Source organism: Ovis aries, chromosome 12 (assembly GCF_016772045.2).
Source record: "Ovis aries strain OAR_USU_Benz2616 breed Rambouillet chromosome 12, ARS-UI_Ramb_v3.0, whole genome shotgun sequence".
Classification (NCBI taxonomy): Eukaryota; Metazoa; Chordata; class Mammalia; order Artiodactyla; family Bovidae; genus Ovis; species Ovis aries.
Window position 1 is genome coordinate 23,243,854 of NC_056065.1, and position 20,122 is coordinate 23,263,975.

Here is a 20,122-nt window from a genome sequence, read left to right on the forward strand (position 1 = left end):
GACTACACAGACTTTTGTCAGAAAAGTGATGTCTTTTAAAAGACACAATGACTTTTTTCTAACCCAAGTAAAGTGAGATTTATGTACCAAGCCTAAAATTGTGGGTATGAATAGGATTGTTTGAATGCCATTTTTGGATAGAGTTGTTTCTAGCCTATTTTGTTAACCATAACTATGGATTTGAGTTATCCATCTAGTAACAACTATCTTTGAATATAGTTCCATTGCTATAAAGACATCTTTATGGGTTGATTAAAAAAATAAGTATCCCTCATTATAGTATGTAATATTCAGTAAGTTTCAACATGTGAGCACAGTGTAGCAAATATAGCTAAGGGATTTACTGAAGACTTTTAAAACAGTTTTTTAATTAAAAATTTTTTTTATTGGAGTATAGTTGTTTACACTGTGGTGTTCATTTCTGCTGTACAATGAAGTGAATCAGCCATATGGATACATACATCCCTTTCCTCTTGAACCTCCCTCCCCTCTCCATCCCATCCACCTAGGTCATTACAGAGCACCAAGCTGAGTTCCCTGTACTATACAGCACGTCCCCACTAAGTAGCACACACGGCAATGCACAGATGTCCATCCCAATCTCCCAGTCCATCCCCCCACCCTTGCTCACACATCCATTCTCCACATCTGCATCTCCATTCCTGCGCCTAGGTTCATCTGTACCGTTTCCCAAGATTCCACATGCATGCATTAATATACGCTATTTCTTTTTCTTTTTCTGACTTACTTCACTCTGTATGACAGACTCCAGGTCCATCCCTGTCTCTATGAATGACTCAATCTCATTCTTTTTTTATGGCTGAGTAATAGTCCATTGGAAGGAAGATGTAGCATATACAATGGAATATTACCCAAGACTTTGAATGTGTACGTCAAAATTTTAGAAGCTATTAGGCCAGAATCCTGGGCGCTCCTTTGAGCTCTGTCTCTAATTAGCCATTGTATCTCAGAGGTATCATGACCTTACAGGGTCAAGGGAGGGCTGTTGATCTTTTGACCACTGCAAGACTGAACTGTACCATATTATCTTTTTTTCTGTACACCATTAACCTGGTGCATCCATGATTTTGAATAAGCCAGTTGAGTGGAATTTTGTAAAATGGGAAGAAATATGCCTGTCTGGGTCACATATGGATAGACAACATGTGAGTGGACACTGAAAAAACAACATCCAAGCTACCAGTTCAAGGACTGATTCATAGTCCAATGGGGTTGAACACCCTTTCATAGATGCTTGTTTCCTCTCATGTTAACAGGGTACTATTGCCACATAAGGTACTCTTGAGTGGCTGTACCATGGATTGTAGCAGTGACTGTAGTTGATCAGAAAAGCACAAGCTTCCATCTTGGCAACTTCAGTACATCTTGATGATTCAGGACCTCTGCAGAAGGCCTGAGAAAGCTTGGCATTCCTAATTGCACACCGATTTTTTAGTATGCAGCCTTGTAGTTCTGAAGCCTGAATTCTGTTTGAGGAATGGTGATGAACACTTAAGGGATCTTGTGACTTTTTTTTACTGGCTTTGTGAAATTGAGATGTGTCTACAAATAAATGTTAAAGAAATAAATACATAGACGATGGTCTAGAAGCAAATTTATATGCTGGGTGAGATTTTTTTCCTCAGAGGACCCCCCGTGTCTGCTATTTTTAAGTCTTTTGTACCATGTTTTAAGGGTCAAGTGTTAGGTTTTCAGAAACAACCTTTAATGAGTCAGGGTAAAAGCCATCTGGTGCAAATGGATGAACTTCAGGAGAAAGGAGGAATTTCCCATCATCTTAAGATTCCCACTGGGTTTGAGAAAGTAGCTCGTAAACTGGATTTATCCCCTTCTATCTCCTGCTCCTTTTATCTTCCAGTCTTGAAAGAATGTGAAAAAGACATACTGGAAAGACGAGGAATGGGGAAATGGTATGGTTTTTGTCCTAGAGGCTGAGTGTGCAAAATGTAAGCTTTCAAATTAGGTAGAAAGAAGTAACATTGCTTTTTAGGGGGCTAATGGGCCGTGGGTAACGCGTTACAGAGGTGGGTCTGCAGGATGTAAGACGTGGCAGGTGGGTGGCAGGGTGATAAAACCACCTGGAGGAGGTAGGACAGGACAAATCAGAGGCAGCTCTCCGCCCTCCCTAAACAAGCTCGCCTAAGTGACACTTCCTTGCGTCCCAGGAAGTGACGATCAGCCAGAGTAGACGTCCTGACTCCCGGGTCTCAGCCACTCCGGGGTGCCGCGGTGGGCGCCTGGCGACCTCTTCCGCCGGCCGGGTTCCCTAGGAGGCCATCCTGTCCCGGCACACCGGCGAGCCGTCTGGCCGGAGCCCATCGCACAGCATCCCGGAGCACCGCCTCCGAGGCTGCTGGCGCTTTTAGGGGGACTTTTATGCCCTCTTCCCAACTATTAGGGTGACCCTGAACCCAACGGCTCCCGGGAGAGGGGGACCGACAGGGCTCGGGGGAGGACAGAAACCGAGAAAGCTGGGGAACCGCGAAGGAGGAGATGAATTTAAGAACAGAAGTCCCGAGATAGCAGATAGGATCCAGCGTAGGATCCTACCCATTCCCCCCGCCCCCCCCCCCTTGAAATGGACAAAAAAGGACCACTCAATTGCATCAGCGCCCTCTCACCTCCCCACCCTCGCCGCCCCGGCAAAACCCAAACACTAATCAAAAATTAAATCCACCAGAAGCTCTGACAGACTACCGTACTCCGCGGGTGGGGGCGAGAAACAAAAATAAACACGGGGACAGACGGGCGATGGAGCGCGGAAGGAGGAGGAGGAGGCGGCCCCGCATCCCTAATGAGGGAATGAATGGAGAGGCCCCCCTCGGCTGGCGCCCGCCCACCCGGCGGCGGCCGCCAAGTGCCTCTGGGCGCAGCGTGCCGCGCCCGCCGCTCCTCGCGCAGCCGGCTCGGGCCGCTCCTCCCGGTTCAGGCGCGGCGGCGGCGGCGGCGGCGGCGGCGGAGACCGCGCGGGACTCTGAGTCTCGGCTGGCGCGCCGAGGGCGCGGGGGCGCCGCCGCGCTGGGCCCCGGGCGCGTGGCTGCGGCTCGGCCGGGCGGCGCCGCTCACCTGAGGCGGGGCGTGGGGGCGCGGCGCGGGCGGCGCTGTCAGGGCCGCGGCTCCCGGCTCCCGGCCGCGCTCGGCGGGACGAGCCAGGCAGTGATTTGCGGCGCCGCTTCGCCTTCGGCCATGGCCCGGAGAGCCTAGCGGGGCCCGGACCCCGCCCCCCCTCGCCGCCCCTCTCCGGCTCCCGCCCCGCCTCCCAGCCTCGGCGTCGCGTCCCGCCGGCCTCGCCGCCCGGCCCGCGCCGGGCAACCGCCCTCGCCCGGAGCCCTCCCTCGCCCCGGCCCGCGTCCCCCCGGCGGCGCCGCCGCGGGAAGCGGCTCCCCCTCCTCTTCCTCCGCGTCCTCTGTCCCCCCCCCCGTTCGCCCGCCGCGGCCGCTTGTTGCACCGCCCGCGGCCTGCGGGAGCCGCTCTCCCCGGCCCGGCCCCGGCTTCGCGCGAAGCGGCCGCAACCCCTGCCTCTCGCCCCCGGGGCCCGCAGCAAGCCCGGGCCCGGCCCGGCCCGCGAGACCCCGGCCCGACCCCGCCGCCCGCACAAAATGTCGGCCCGGACGCCATTGCCGACGGTGAACGAGCGGGACACGGAGAACGTGAGTAGCCGGAGCCTCCCCGGCAAGCGGTGGGGCCGGGCGCTGCCCCCCGACCGCCGCTTCACCTTCCGCGTGGGCCGCCCGGGGTCCTCAGGGCGGCCACCCGCCGCAGGGTCTCCACCCGGAGCCCGGCGTGACCCTCGCCCCCCGGCTCAGCCCCTGTCCTCCTTTCCAGCCCCATTTCGCTGCTTTCCTCTGAAGGGTGAGGGTTGGGGGGCGCCGTCGGTGGCGCCCTCCCCGCGGAGGTGGTCCTCCGGGAGAAGGATGGGGGTGATGGAGGGCAGAGAGGCCCAAGGAGATGGCAGAGTGGGCATCCCGGAGGGCTTTATTTCCACTCAGCATTCCGTATTCCCCACCCGAATGTTTGCTTTATGATCACAGACGAGCCGGCCGACTGCCTCTTCTCCCCTTGCTTTTCTGGCTCTTTCGGTCCTTTGCACCCCACCCCCCTGCATTGCCCCATGACTTTGCTTTTTATCACATTAGGTCCACAGTTGGGTCTTGGGCACCAAAGGGGAACGGTCGGGGATGGAAGGGACGAGAAGGGGAGTAGAGACGTGTGTGTGTGTGTGTGTGTGTGTGTGTGTGTGTGTGTGTTGGGGTGTGAGTTTATACTGCTGTGTGATACTCTTCCATAGAAATGAGTGGAAGAATTTCACCACCCGCTTCTGTGGGCCCAGGGTGACGGCAAAATGTTTAAAAGCCCAGTGAAGCCAACGGCTTTTACTTCTCTTCCTCGAGTCAGTGGTGGTAATTCAGGGCAGGTTTTACTTTAAATACCTCTTCTCCTCCTCCTCGGAGTGTCACAAGGTGCGTTTCTTTGAAGGAAGGATTTTCTGTGCCTTTGATCAAATTGCCCTCAGGAGTTTTCATCTCGCTGCCGTTGTCCCCGGTGTTTAAACTTCTGAAAACCGAAAGAACCAAATCAGTTGTATTTCCATGTTCTGAAAAGTACAATTGTGTGTGAATGCATGAGTTCCTTTGTAGCAAAGGGTTTAAAAAAAGAAAAAAAATTTTTTTTTAATTCCTCATGACCTGTAAAGAGGGCCTTGGCTGATTTTACTGACCGGGTTTTGAGTACCCCTTAGAGGGGTACTAAGTTTTGGTCTGCTGTCCAATCTCTGTCAAGTCAACTCCGTGACTCTCTAGCTCCTGGTTGGAGAGGCTTCATAGGGTTGGTAAAATAAAATAATGAAGGGCTTTGGCATTCTTAGACAAAAGATACAAGAGAGAAGACATACAAACTCACCGCCAGAGTGTTGGAGGGAGGTATATAAACAGTTTATTTAATCTTGGAGCACAGAGGAACGCAGAAACTTGATAGAAGGGAGACGAAATTCTGGTAAGAGGCTGTCGAAGATCCAAGAAATTTCAGAGATGCTTATGTGCTGTTTAGTGTCCTGCATTTCAAATGGTAAAGATACAGTGCAAGGCTGCTGACACCGTAAATTATAACTTAGTTTACAACATAACTGCTTTTTAAAAGCCTGTTTTTAAAAATATAATTGATACATCATTTTGGTTGAGAGATTGAAGAAGATGACAGGAAAAGACGCAAAACTGGGTTAAAGCTGATCTTAAAGCCAAGGTGGTACAGATTTTTCTAATAGAAAATCTTCAAAAAACGGTGTCATTCAGTATGAATGAAAAGTAGGCAAATGATGACCTTTGCTTTTATGAGCAAAACACTGTGTTTTTAACCGAATATAGGTGGAAAAATACATTGTTCTTATTTTCTTTTGGATTGTGACTAGTATAGCTTTTTCCAGAGTCTGATGTCTGCTTTATACAGACATGAGATAGCATTATACAAATATCTATCAGGGAATAGTACAAAATGCAGCATCGCGTGTAAACCAGAAAAAAGGGGGAGTTCAGTTAAGCAATAGCAGTGTACTACATTTTGCTTCTGAAAACGAATATGCTGTGTAAACTCATCTGCTCTGTTTCTGGACATCATTTTTCTAAGTTGCTTTTATGATCTTGTCCCTTGTTGTTGGTTCTGTTGTGCATAGCTATACTCTCTTAGGCTGTCTTTACCCACATCCTGATTTTCTCCTGATTGCCATGGAAAGTATCTGTTGTACTATAGCTGTTAATTTATCAGCAAGTATGCGCTCAGTTTTGTTTTTGAGCTACAAGGGGTGAGGAGGTAGTATTAACATTTAAGACGAGGCCTTTCCCCTCCAGGAACTTAAGAAGGAAGGTAAATAGAGTCTCAAAGAAATAATGTACAGTAGAAAGCTGTGTGTAAATATGGCTGAATTGTTTTATAGGTGCTATAGGTTTTTAATCAGCGGGATCACCAGTGATGGCTATTGAATCACCATTTGTGTCTCTGTCTATTCTCTGGTTGGTAGTAAATGTCATTACTCATTCTTGCTTACTTGTCATCAGTGAGATAAAGCAACGAATCTACTTGTTAGCTAATATACAAAGACCAGTATAGTAATCAAAATGAACATTTGTTTGTAGCTGTTTTCAGTGAAATTGGCATTAAAAAAAAATTGTGAAAAATTTACATTCGCATGACTATCAAATGCTGGTAAGCCTTTTGGAATATTAAGGACCTAACTAAACACCTTTTATGATTGCCAAAAATAGTTTAAACAAAATAATTGAAGAACCTTTGAATTTATTATTATTTGCACTTGTTATAAACATTTTAGTTATACATGAATGGATTTGGTATCTTTGGGAATATGTAATATCTACCCTTCACTAGTATATATTGAGGGTATATAAGTAAACAATATTATATATAAAACAATTCAGAAGACTGATGTTACAGCACTGTAACATTAGTAGTAAATATTCTCCTCTTTAGTACTAGTGTATAGTAGAATGAGAAAGAATTGCTTTTCTTTGAGAACATTCTGTGTGTTTTTTCAGGAGTATTTTCTTAGATGAAGGGTTTGTATGTGCATTGTTAATAGGCCTCAAATGGCTAAATACAATAGAACAACTGATGATTAACTTTAAAGGCAATGAGTACTTCCTAGTGAAGTAGAAAACATGTTGAATATCATGGAATTAATTTCTGCAAAATGTGTTTGATTTTAGGTTGTAAATAAGTCCAGAAAGAGAATGGGTATTTGAATGGATATTTCCTTATTTTACCTCTGTTAGATTATACTTGGATAATTGCAGCATGGATATAGAGAATTTATTGCCATTACTCTTTTGTGCTTTTAAATGAAACAATTTTTTTTTCATGTTTTAGGAAATAATTTTTCTACACAAATTTTCTAAACAGTTTTCCTGAAATATGTTTTAGGAAACAATTTTTTTTTTCATGTTTTAGGAAAACTAATTTTGCTGATTGTTATGGATCCAGAGTGTCCCAGCTAGCTTTCTATTGTGAAATTTTGATCAGTACGAAGGAAATTAACTTGATTCCTTCTTGGGATCTTGTAAAATGGACTTTGGATAAATTTATCTTGAAACTTTTAATAACAAAACTCTTGGTGATTCTTTTCAAAAATCCGAAATTCACCGTGGTGACCGTAATGGTACTACTAAGGTGGACACCGGTAGTTTGCCTAATGGGACTAATTGTTGATTATGTGAAAAGGCAGGAGAGAAGCATGCTTTTGCCACTACTGTTGGGTTTTATCAGTACCATGGGCGTACATCACGTGTCACGGGACCTATCAAATTGCCTTCTAGTTGCTAATTTACTTTGTCTCCTTTGTTGTGTATCTCCAGTGCCAGCACAATGACTGGCAGTAATATATAAGAGAGCAGTCCTATAATATTCCCCTTTTGACTTTTTCCCTTTGTCATCAAAATATGTTAGTGACAGTGGGAAGGGGACATACTACAAAGCCCTCAGAGAGGGAAGTGACCTGCCCAAGGTCATAACCCTTCTCTGATGTCTTCTGCCGTTGCGGCGCTCATGCTGTTCCCTCTTCAGGTTTTTGTTTTGTTTCTGTCTCAGAGATTTTAAAAGAACATTCATGATGATATGAGATAATTAGAGGAAGAGCAGGGTATGCCACGCTTATCTGATTCCTGAACCTTTGCTCAAAGAAGCCTTTGTTGTTTTCCCTTTGTCCCAAACTTTCTTTAAGAAGACTTTTGAAATGACTGTAGCCAACGTTGCTGTCCGCTGTAACTGAACATCTGTGTATGTATAGTCCATACCATTGGTTTCCAGAATGGGTATGCAGGACCATCCCTTGTGAGAAAAAAAATGTCTTTGCCTTCTATCATCTTCCTCCTGACCTGAATGCTATTATTAACTCCCCGCCTTCTCTCCCTCCCCTCCTCCTCTAAATCTTAGGTTGTTTAGAATCAGCCACATATTTTAAAATGACTGTTTCTTTGTCATTTCTTTACCATCTTGGGTTTTCCTTTGGAGGTCATTTTCCCTTTTGTTTATAGATATCTTTTGGTGATATTATCATAAACATTTTTTTAATATAAAAATATATTTTGCCTGTTTCTTGAAAGACAGCCTTGCTCAGTCTCCAATTCTGAGCTGCTTTTCCATTGTCTACTTATTACCATTGCTTCTGTTCAGAAGTCATCTGCCAGTATGTTGGTGTCTTTTCTCTCCCTCTTTTTTTAAGATTCTCTTTTTCTTAAGTGTCATACTTTCACTACAGTGTATTTAAGTATAGATTTCTTTTCTTCCTATTTGCATCTCCTGTCTTTGAATTCCTATTTTTTTTTAAATTGAAAACTAGGATACTTATCAACTATTATATTTTTTTAAACATGGCCTTGCTTCTGATCTCTTTAGAATTTTATTTTGGTACTCTGATTAGATTATGTTGGACCTTAACTCTTCCATGTCTTAACTAGTTTTTATTTTTTCAATTGAAATACAGTCGATTTATAGTATTGTGTTAGCTTCAGGTGTATGCCAGAGTGATTCAGTCATGTATGTATGTACGTCTGTGACACGTACATATATGTTTTTTCCAGATTCTTTTACATGACAGATTATTGTTGCCTGTGCTATACAGTAAGTCCTTGTTGTTTAGCTGTTTTGTATATGTATCTGTTAGTCCCAGACTCCTAATTTACTTCTCCCTTCCCCGCTTTCTCCTTTGGTAACTATAAGTTTGTTTTCTGTGTCTGTGAATCTGTTTCTGTTTTGTAATAACTTTGCTTATATCATTTTTTTAGATTCCACATGTAAATGATACCGTATGACACTTGTCTTTCTCTCTCTGACTTCTTCACTTGGTGTGATAATCTCTAGGTTCATCCACGTTGCTGCTGCAGATGGCATTATTTTATTCTTCTTTTATGCCTGAGTAATATTCCATTGTGCATATATACTCCATCTTCTCTAGCCATTCATTTATTGATTGCTGTTTAGGTTTTCTTCCATGTCTTGGCTGTTGTGAAAATTGGGCTACATGTATCTTTTCAAATTAAAGTTTGCATCTCCTTTGGATATATACCTAAGAGTGGGATTGCTGGATCATGTGATAACTCTATTTTTAAGTTTTTTTTTCTGTAGTTAATCTTTATTGAAGTATAGTTACTTCACAGTGTTATTAATAGTTTCTGCTATACAGCAAGGTAAATCAGCTATACATATATATCCCCTCTTTTTTGAATTTCCTTCCCATTTAGGTCACCACAGAGCACTGAGTAGAGTTCCCTGAGCTGTATAGTAGATTCTCATTAATTATCAGTTTTATACATAGTGTGTATACACACACACACACACACACACACACACACATATACACATCAAACCCAACCTAGAAATTCATACCACTCCCCATCCCCACCTTGGTAGCCGTATGTTTGTTCTTTACATCAATATCTCTATTTCTGTTTTGCAAATAAGTCCCTCTGTGTCCTTTTTCTAGATTCCATATGTAAGTGATAGTATATGGTTTTGTCTTCATCTTTCTGACTCACTTCATTCTGTATGACAGTCTCTAGGTCCATCTGTGTCTCTGCAGATGGCACAGTTTCATTCCATTTTATGACTGAGTAGTATTCCACTGTGTATATGTACCACATCTTCCTTAGCCATTTCTGTATTGATGGGTGTTTAGGTTGCTTCCATATCCTAGCTATTGTAAATAGTGCTGCAGTGAAAAGTGAGGCGCATGTATCTTTTCAAATTATGGTTTTTTGTGGATGTATGCCCAGGAGTAGGATTGCTGTATCATCAGTCAGTCAGTTCAGTTGCCCAGTCATGTCCGACTCTTTGCGACCCCATGGACCGCAGCACGCCAGGCCTCCCTGTCCTTTACCAACTCCTGGAGTCCACCCAATCTCATGTCCATTGAGTTGGTGATGCCATCCAACCATCTCATCCTCCATTATCCCCTTCTGCCCTCAATCTTTCCCAGCATCTGGGTCTTTAAAAGTGAGTCAGCCCTTTGCATCAGGTGGCCAGAGTATTGGAGTTTCAGCTTCAACATCAGCCCTTCCAATGAACACTCAGGACTTATTTCCCTCTGAATGGACTGGTTGGACCTCCTTGCAGTCCAGGGGACTCTCAAGAGTCTTCTCCAACACCACAGTTCAAAGGCATCAATTCTTCGGCGCTCAGCTTTCTTTTAGTCCCACTCTCACATGCGTACACCACCACTGGAAAAACCACAGCCTTGACTAGATGGACTTTCTTTGACAAAGTAATGTCTCTGTTTTTTAATATGCTGTCTAGGTTGGTCATAACTTTCCCTCCAAGGAGTAAGTGTCTTTTAATTTCATGGCTGCAGTCACCATTTGCAGTGATTTGGAGCATATAATATTCTTTTTAGTTCTTTTTAAGACTCTTCATACTGTTCTCCATATTGGCTATACCCATTTATATTCCTTTTAAATCACAGTTTCAGTTTCATTACTTGAGATTGATTTGTTCGTGTTTCTGTGTCTTCCTGATTCCATCTTGGAAAGCTGCACCTTCCTAGATATTTTCGTTTCCTCTAGGTCCTGCCTTTTGTTGGCGTGTAGTTGCCTTTAGTAGCCTCTCACGCTCCTTTGTATTTCTGTGGTGTCAGATGTAGTGTCTTCTTTTTCATTTCTAATTTGATGGCTTGTGTCCTCTTCCTTTTTTTCCTCCATGAGTCTAGCTGAAGGTTTATCAGCTTTATCTTCTCAAAGAGCCAGATTTTAGTTTCATGGATCTTTTCTGTTATTTTCTTTGTGTCTCATTTATTTCTACTCTTTTCTTTATCATTTCTTTCTTTCTGCTGACTCTGGGCTTTGTTCTTTCTCTAGTTGCTTTGGGTGTAAGGTTTGTTATTTGAGGTTTTCATTGGTTTCTGAGATGCTTTATTTCCTCTTGATTTCCTCAGTGATCTGTTGATTGTTTAGTAGCATACTGTTAGCCTCCACATGTTTGTATTGCAGTTTTTTTCCCTCATAGTTGATTTCCGGTCTCATAATGTGGTCGGAAGAGATGCTTGATAGAATTTCAGTTTTCTTAAATTTACCGGGGCTTGTTTTGTAGCCTAACAGGTGATCTGCTTTAGGTCTGTTGGATCATTTAAGGCCAGTGTTTCCTTATTGATTTTCCATCTAGATGATCCATTAATGTCAGTGGGGTTTTAAAGTCCCCTACTGTTACTGTGTTACAGTTGATTTCTCCCTTTGTGTCATTTAATATTTGCTCAAAGTATTTAGATTCTCCTACGTTGAGTGCATATATTTACAATGATTATATCTTCATGTTTGATTGACCCCTTGATCATTGTGTAGTGTCCTTATTTGTCTCTTATAATAGTCTCTATTTTAAAGTCTAGTTTGTCTGATGTAAGCATTGCTACCCTAGCTTTCATTAAATTTCCATTTGCATGGAATGCCTTTTTTATCCTTTCATTTTCATTCTGAGTGTCTTTATATCTGAAGTGAGTCTCTTGTAGACAGCATATAAACAGGTCTTGTTTTTGTTTCCATTTAGCTATTCTATTTCTTTTGATTGGAACATTTAGTCCATTTAAATTTAAGACAGTTATTGATGTGTATGTTCTTACTGCCATTTTGTCACTTGTTTTGGGTTGTTTTTATAGCTCTTTCCCCCACTTTCTTTTTTTTTTTTTGTGATTTGATGACACAAAATAGATATACACATTTTGTGTATATTAAATTTTTTCGGTTTGTGGTTACCATGAGGTTTTCATCTAGCTATACACACACACACACACACACACACAATTGTTTTAATTTGCTGGTCTCTTAATTGTAAATGCAGTTTTAAAACTCTGCCTTTGTACTCCTTCCCTCAAAGTTACTTTTTTTGATATCATAATGTGTATGTGTATATATATAGTTATTTTCTAGATTAACTTCTTATTGTGAATATAGATGGTTTTACTGTTTTCATATTTTAAACTTCATACTAGTTTGTGTGTGGATGATTTCCAACCTTTATATTTGCCCTACTGATGAGCTTTTTCGTTTTTGTGATTTTCATGTTCCTAGTTGTGGCCTTTTCTTTTCTTGCCTGGAGAAATTCCTTTAACATTTGTTGTAAAGGTGGTTTGGTCGTGCTAAACTCTGAGCTTTTGCTCATCTGTAAAGCGTTTAGTCTCTCCATCAAATCTGAACAAGAGCCTTGTTGGGTAGAGTAGTTTTGGTTGTGGGCTTTCCCTTTTCACTGCTTTAGATATATTGTGTCGCTCACTCCTGGCTGCAGGGTTTCTGCTGAGAAGCCAGCTGATAGCTTTATGGGGGTTCCCTTGTATATTGTTTGTTGCTTTTCCCTTGTTGCTTTTAGTACTCTTTTTCTTTAATTTTTGTCATTTTAACTACTATGTGTCTTTGTGTGTTCCTCTTTGGGTTAATCCCCTATGAAACTCTGTGCCTTGTGGACTTGGGTATATGTTTCTTTTCCAAGGCTAGCAAAGTTTTCAGCTATGCTGTTTTCGGATAAATTCTCTGCCCCTTTTTCTCTTCTCTTCTGGGACCCCTATAATGTGAATATTGGTGTGCTTGATGTTGTCCCGGAAGTCCCTTGAACTATCCTCATTTCTTTTCATTCTTTCTACTTTTTTTCTCTTCAGCATCAGTGACTTCCCCTCCTCTGTCTTATAGCTCGCTAATCTGCTCCTCTGTATCATTCAGTTTACTGTTGATTCTCTTTACTGTATTTTTCATTTCTGTTACCGTGTTTCTTTATGTTTTATAACTCTTTGTTAAAAACGTCTGCCTTCGCTCTGTGCATCCATTCTTTCCTGGGTTCTCTGATCATTTTTATGGTCACTATCCTGAACACCTTCTTGGGTAGATTGCTTACCTCTAATTCACGTAGTAGTTCTTCTGGTTTTATCTTGTTCCTTTGTCAAGAGTTTTATCTTGTTCCTCTGTCACCACATTTTGCCTAAGTTATATTTTATTTGTTTTTTTTGTATCTCGTAGGTTGGCTACATTTTTCAGTCTTGGAGAAGTGGCCTTTTGTTGAAGCCTTCCTGTGCGTCCCAGGAATGAAGTCCTCATCACCTAAGCTGTGTGCTCTAGGAGTTCCTCCTATGAGGGCTGCATGGATCCTTCTGTTGTTGTGAGCTGTATGGGCAGTCTGATAGTGTTGGTTGGTTCCCAGTCCAGTAGTTTGCTAGGCCCTGCCTCGTGGAAAGGCTGCTGGCTGCAGGTTAGTGGCACTGTCGTGAAGTGGCTGTTTGTGGAATCCCTAGGTTCCCCAGAGCTTATACTGGCTCATTGCTGAACAGAGTTGTAATCCAGAAGATTCTGGGGCAGTTGCTTGCCCACTGGTGGGTGAAGCCAGGTCCTGGGGTTGATGCTGGACTGCTGGCAGACAGCATTGGACCCTGGAGTCTGGTTGCAGGGCCTAGGGATCCCAGAGGTGGTGTCCAGTCACCCGTTGAAGGTCTGGTTCCTGACTGAGTTGGATATAAGGTCAGGGTGTCCTGAACTTGGCCTGCTAATGGGCAGGGCAGTGGTCCAACTGGTCTCCGGTCAGGGTCTGGACTGCTGTGGGCAGGCTGGACCTATAGGCTGTTGGATTATAGTTTTCTTAAAGCTAGTGTCTGTCCCCGGGTTGGTGAGGCTGCTCCAGAGGCTAAAGCAGGCTTCCTGGAGTTAGGATGTGAGATTTGGGAGCTGGTGGGTGGATCTGGTCCTCGGTCCTCTGGTGGACAGGGCCATGTCTTGAGCTGTGCTTATAGCTGTTGTGGGCTCAGGAGGTCCTTTTAGTAGTCTGTCTGCTGTTGGGTGGGGCTGTGTTCCTTGCCAGTTAGTTGCTTAGAGGCCTTCCAGCACTGATGCCTACAGGCTGTTGGGAGTGGGGGCAAGCCTTGGTACTAATGAGTTAGAGGGAGGATCTTATAATCACCTGCCAGCACAAACATTCATGAGGTAAAAGCCATCCCTAGTGTGAGCTGCAGCTACCCTCTGCCTCCCTGGGAGAGTCTCCAAGGTCAGCAAGTAGGTCTAGTTCAGGCTTCTATCAAGTAACTGCTTTTGTCCTGGGTCCTGAAGTGTGTGAAATTTTGTCTGTGCCCTTTAATGGTGAATTCTCTACTTCCCCCAGTCCTGTGGGGCTCCTAAAATTATGCCCTGCTGGCCTTCAAAGCTGAATTCTCTGGGGGCTTGTCTTCTTGGTATGAGACCTGGGGCTGGGGAGCATGATATGTGACGCAGACCTCTGACTCCTGTGGGAGACTTCTGCAGTGATTCTTGTTCGTGGGTCACCCATCTGGGAGTATGGGACTTAGCTAGGTTTCGAGTCCATAGACCCTACCTGTCGTGTTGCGTTTCCTTCTTTATGCCTTTAATTGTAGATTTTCTGGTGGGTTTCTGATCTCTTTCACTGGTGGTGGTTGTGCAGATCATTGTGATCTTGGTGTGTTCTGAAGGCGAGTAGAGCTTAGGGTCCTTCTGTTCTGCCATCTTGGCCCAGCTGAACGCATGCAGTATTATTCTGTGACTGATTTAGACCAGTGGCCTCTAAGTGCACCCATGTGGTGGCATAGAACAGAATTCCCTTCCATTTTATGGTTGAAAATACTCCATTGAGTGTGTATTGCGCATTTTCTTTATACACTTAGATACTGATGGATGTTTGGGTTGTTTTCATATCTTGGCTGTTGTGAGTAATGCTGCAAATATCTCTTTGAGATACTAATTCCAATTCTTTTGAATAAATATCTAGAAGTAAGACTGCTGGGTCATGTGATAGTTCTATTTTTAACTTTTTGAGGCATGTCTACACTGTTTTCTGCACCATTTTACAGTCGCTCTAACAGGGCACAAGGGTTCCAGTTTCTTCACATCCTTGTCATTACTTGTTATTTTCTTTTTTTTAAGAATAAAGTTTAAAACATTATTTATTTCTTATTTATTGTTTTGCTGCTCTGAGTCTTTGTTGCTGTGTGCCACTTTCTGTAGCTGTGGTAAGTGGGGGCTTCTCATTGTGGTGGCTTCTCTTGCTGTAGAATGTGGGCCCTAGAGCATGGGAGCTTCAGGAGTTATGGGACATGGGCTTACCTGACCTATGGCAGGTGGAATCTTCCCAGACCAAGGACAGAGCTTGTGTTCCCTGCATGGCAGACAGTGGCATTCCCATTGGACCACCAGGGAAGTCCTGGTATTGGTTTTTGATAAACACATTCTAACACATGAAGTTATTCCTCTGCTTTTGACATGCATTTTCCTGATGGCATTTTCCTAATCCTAATGATTAGTGATGTCAAGCATCTTTTCATATACCCATTGGCTATTTATACATCTTTGGAGAAATATCTACTCAAAAAAAAAAAAATCACTTTTTTTTTTGGCTGTGGTAGCAGTTTCTGAAATATTTTGGCTGTTAACCCCTTTTCACGTATGTGGTTTGCAGATCTTTCCTTTCATTCCATAGGCTGCCTTTTCACTCAGTTGATTGTTTCCTTTGCTGTACAGAAGCTTTTTAATTGGGTGTAGTCCCATTTACTTATTTTTTATTTAGCAGTCCCACTCACTTATCTGTATTTATTTTTCTTGCCTAATTGCTTTGGCCAGGACTTTCAGTACAGTAGCCCTCTATAGCTGCAGACCCTGCACCTACAGGTTTAATCAGTTGTAGAGTAAGAATGTTTTAAAAATAAAATTACAGATTTTCATCAAGCAAAAGTTGATTTGCTGTGCATTGAGCTATTTATGTAGTTTTTGTATACATTGTGCTATTACGGTACTTAATAATAATCTAGAGATGATAAAAGTATATGGAAGAATGTGTGTAGGTTCTATACGAATGCTCTGCCTTTCATGTAAGGGACTTTAGCATCTGGATTTTGGTAGCCTTGGAGGGAGGGGTCCTGGAAGCTATTTCCCAAGCGTACTGAGAGACAAGTGTATGGTGCTGAATATTAGAGGCAAGAGTGGGTATCATGCCTTATTCCTAATTTTAGAGGACTTTCACTGAGTGTAATGTTAACTGTGGACTTTTCGTATGTGGCTTTTATTTGTTGTTTAGTCGCTCAGTCATGTCTTGACTCTTATGACTCTGTGAATGGTAGTCCTCCAGGCTGCTTTGTCCATGGGATTTTCTGGGCAAGATTACTGGGGTGGGTTGCCATTTCCTCCTCCATGGGATCTTCTCAACCCAGGGATTGACCCCACGTCCCCTGCTTCACAAGTGCATTCTTTACCCCTGAGCCACCAGGTAATGTTGAGGTGATTTTCCTGTTCCTAGAGAGTTTTTATCATGAAAGGAGTTTGAGTTTTGTCAAATGCCTTTTCTGCATCAGTAGAGATGATCATGTGTTTTTATCCTTTGTCCTGTGTGGTGTATTACACTGATTATCATATGTTGACTCATCTTTGTATCTTGGGGATAAATCCAACTTAGTCATAGTGTATGATCTTTTAATAGGCTTTTAAATTTGATTTGCTAATATGTTGCTTAGGATTTTTGCATTTATATTCATCAGGGTTCTTGGCCTTTAACTTCCCTTTATTGTAGTGTCTTTTTCTGGCTTTGGTGTTGGTGTCGTGCTGGTCTCACATAATGAGTTAGGAGGCATTTCCCTCTCTTCAGTTTTTGGATGAGTTTGAGAAGGAGAGTATAAGTTGTTTATGTGTTTTATGGAATTCACCAGAAAAGCCGTCTGGTACCAGGCTTTTCTTTGTTGGCAGAGTTTTGGTTACTGATTCACTCTCCTTTGTAGTTACCTATGTCCCTAGACTTTGTTTCATTATGATTCAGTCTTGGTAGATTGTGTTTGTAGGGATTTCTTCATTTCCTCTAGGTTATTGTTGGTGTGTAATTGTTCATAACAGTCTTTTATGTTCCTTTATATTTCTGTGGTATCAGTTGAATGGTCTTCTTTTTCATTTCTAATTTTATTTGCGTCTTCTCTCTGTTTTAGTTAGCCAAGGTTAAAAAAAAAGTCATTGGTTGATCTTTGCAAAAAGTCGTTTGTTGACTTCTCTATTTTTTTTTAATTCTCTATTTCATTTATTTCTACTATTCTTTTAGTTTTAATTTCTTTCTGTTAGCTTTGGGCTTAGGTTTCTTTCTTTTAGTTCTTTGAAATATAGTTAGATGATTGTATACATATATGTTTAAATCCAGGGGTTTATTGCTATAAATGCCCCTCTTAGTACTGTTATTTCTGTGTCCCATACATTTTTATATGTTTTCTTTGCCTCAAGATATATTTCTAATTTCCTCTTTGATTTCCTTCTTGATCTATTGGTTGTTCAAGACTGTGTTAATTTCCACATACATGTGAGTGTTCCATTTTTTTCTTCCTGCTATTAATTTATAATTTTATACCATCAATTTGGATAAGATATTTGGTAGGATTTTAATATTCTTCTATTTGTTAAGACTCATTTTGTCACCTGGAGACATACATGTGCTTTTGAGAAGAATGTGTATTCTGCTGCTGAGTAAAATGTTCTGTCTATTTCCCTTGGCTTCCTCTAGTGTATAGTGTTGTCCTCTTTTGCTTCTTTCTTGATCTTCTGTTGGGGTTGCATCCATTATTGAAAGAGAGGTGGTAAAATCTGTTGTTACTGTGTTGCTGTGTATTTCTCCCCTCATTTCTGTCAGTGTTTGCTTTGTATTTAAGTGCTCTGAAGTTGAGTCTATAAATAATTGTTACATCTTCCTGGTGAATTGACCTTTTCATCATTATATAATGTCCTTCTGTGCCTCTTGCGACAGTTTTTGACTTAAGGTTATTTTGTCTGATATGAGTATGGCCACCCCTGCTGGTTACCGTTTGCGTGGATATCTTCTGTCATGCTTTTACTTTAAGCATATGTATGTCCTAAAGTCTAAGTTGAGGCTCCTTTAGACTGCATCTAGTTGGGAATTTGTTGTTGTTTTTTTAATCCTTTCAGCCACTCTGACTTGATCAGGGAGTTTAATCTATTTATCTCTAAAGTAGTCATTGATAGGGAAGACTTTGCTGTTGCTCTTCTGTTGTGTTTTGTCTTATTTTTCTTTTTTTGGTCCCAACATCTCTTGCTGTCTCTATATGTATTTTGTTTTATTTTTTGTAGTGACATGCTTTATTCCTTTCTATTTTTCTGTGTGTGTTTATCTTTTGTGTTTTCTTTGTGGTTACCATGGGACTTCCCTAAAATACTTCATAGTTGTAGCAGTCTGTTTTAAATTGATAACTTCAATTTCATACAAAAATTGTGCACTTTTATTTCTCCCACCTCAATACTTTATACTATTGATTGTGCAGATTGGGTCATTTTATATTGTGTGTCCAGTAACATACATTTATAGTTAGTTTTTTAACATACTTCTTTTTTAATGTATCAGAATTAAAGTGTGTTATGCACCATCATTACAGTATTACAGAAGTTTGTATTTATCTATGTATTTCCCTTTTCTGACAGACTATATTTTTATATGCTTTCCTGTTACTATTTATTTCAGTTGGTGGAAAATAGCAATACAGTGTGTTGGTTTCTGCTATACAGTAACATGAATCTGTCTTATTATATATACATATCCCCTCCTTCTTGAGCCTGCCTTCGTGCCCCTTGTCCCACTCCCTGAGTTATTTAGTAACTTTCCACTATCTGTCTGTTTTACACATGGTATTGTATATTTGTCAGTGATACTTTCTCAGTTCATCCCACCCTCTCCTTTCCCCACTGTCCCCTTTCCACAAGTCCATTCTCTGCCGGGTTCGTCAGTACCATTGTTCTAGATTCCATGTATGTGCATTTATGTATGATATTTCTCCTGTTCCTATTTAGTGTCTTTTTAATTTGAATGATTTACCTTAACATTTATTGTAAGAGAGGTCTATAACAGCAAATGAAACAACTGACAAACAACTAATCTCAAAAATATACAAGCAACTCATGCAGCTCAATTCCAGAAAAATAAACGACCCTATCAGAAAATGGGCCAAAGAACTAAATAGACATTTCTCCAAAGAAGACATACAGATGGCTAACAAACACATGAAAAGATGCTCAACATCACTCATTATCAGAGAAATGCAAATCAAGACCACAATGAGGTACCATTTCACACCAGTCAGAATGGCTGTGATCCAAAAGTCTATAAGCAATAAATGCTGGAGAGGGTGTGGAGAAAAGGGAACCCTCTTACACTGTTGGTGGGAATGCAAACTGGTACAGCCACTATGGAGAACAGTGTGGAGATTCCTTAAAAAACTGGAAATAGAACTACCTTATGACCCAGCAATCCCACTGCTGGGCATACACACCGAGGAAACCAGAATTGAAAGAGACACGTGCACCCCAATGTTCATCGAAGCACTGTTTATAATAGCCAGGACATGGAAGCAACCTAGATGTCCATCAGCAAATGAATGGATCAGAAAGCTGTGGTACATATACACAATAGAGTATTACTCAGCCATTCAAAAGAATACATTTGAATCAGTCCTAATGAGGTGGATGAAACTGGAGCCTATTATACAGAGTGAAGTAAGCCAGAAAGAAAAACACCAATACAGTATACTGACACATATATATATGGAATTTGGAAAGATGGTAACGATAACCCTGTATGGGAGACAGCAAAAGAGACACAGATGTATAGAACAGTCTTTTGGACTCTGTGGGAGAGGGAGAGGGACGGATGATTTGGGAGAATGGCATTGAAACATGTATAATATCATGTAAGAAACGAATTGCTGGTCCAGGTTCGATGCATGATGCAGGATGCTTGGGGCTGGTGCACTGGGATGACCCGGAGAGATGGTATGGGGAGGGAGGTGGGAGAGGGGTTCAGGATTGGGAACTCATGTACACCCGTGGCAGATTCATGTTGATGTATGGCAAAACCAATACAGTATTGTAAAGTAAAATAAAGTAAAATAAAAAATAAAGAGAGGTCTAGTGGTGATAAACTCTCTTAGCTTTTATATTTGAAAATTTGTCTTTCCTTCATTTTGAAGGACTGTTCTAGATACAGCATTCTTAGTTGGCCGGTGGTGGTTCTTTTTCCCCTTTCACCTGTTTGAATGTGTGACTGCTTTTTCCCCCCTCGTCTGCCAGTTTCCTGCTGGGAGATCTACTGCTAGGTTTTG

General features: G+C 42.0%; 1 protein-coding gene across 7 annotated transcripts in view; it reads left to right on the forward strand.

Annotated features, from left to right (window-relative positions):
* The first annotated feature begins 3,304 nt into the window (after positions 1 to 3,304).
* Positions 3,305 to 20,122, forward strand: part of MARK1 (microtubule affinity regulating kinase 1) — a 140,514-nt gene continuing 123,696 nt past the window's right edge. For 4 of the 7 annotated variants that reach the window (XM_042257090.1, XM_012187065.3, XM_012187064.3 and 1 more), the window contains exons 1-2: positions 3,305 to 3,671; positions 13,011 to 13,239. In XM_042257090.1, the coding sequence (XP_042113024.1) occupies positions 13,132 to 13,239 (108 nt within the window). In that variant the 5' untranslated portion in view covers positions 3,305 to 3,671; positions 13,011 to 13,131. Of the gene's footprint in view, positions 3,672 to 4,883; positions 5,014 to 13,010; positions 13,240 to 20,122 lie in introns of those variants that run through there. The other 3 variants (XM_012187067.4, XM_042257091.1, XM_060396327.1) reach the window with 2 other exon arrangements.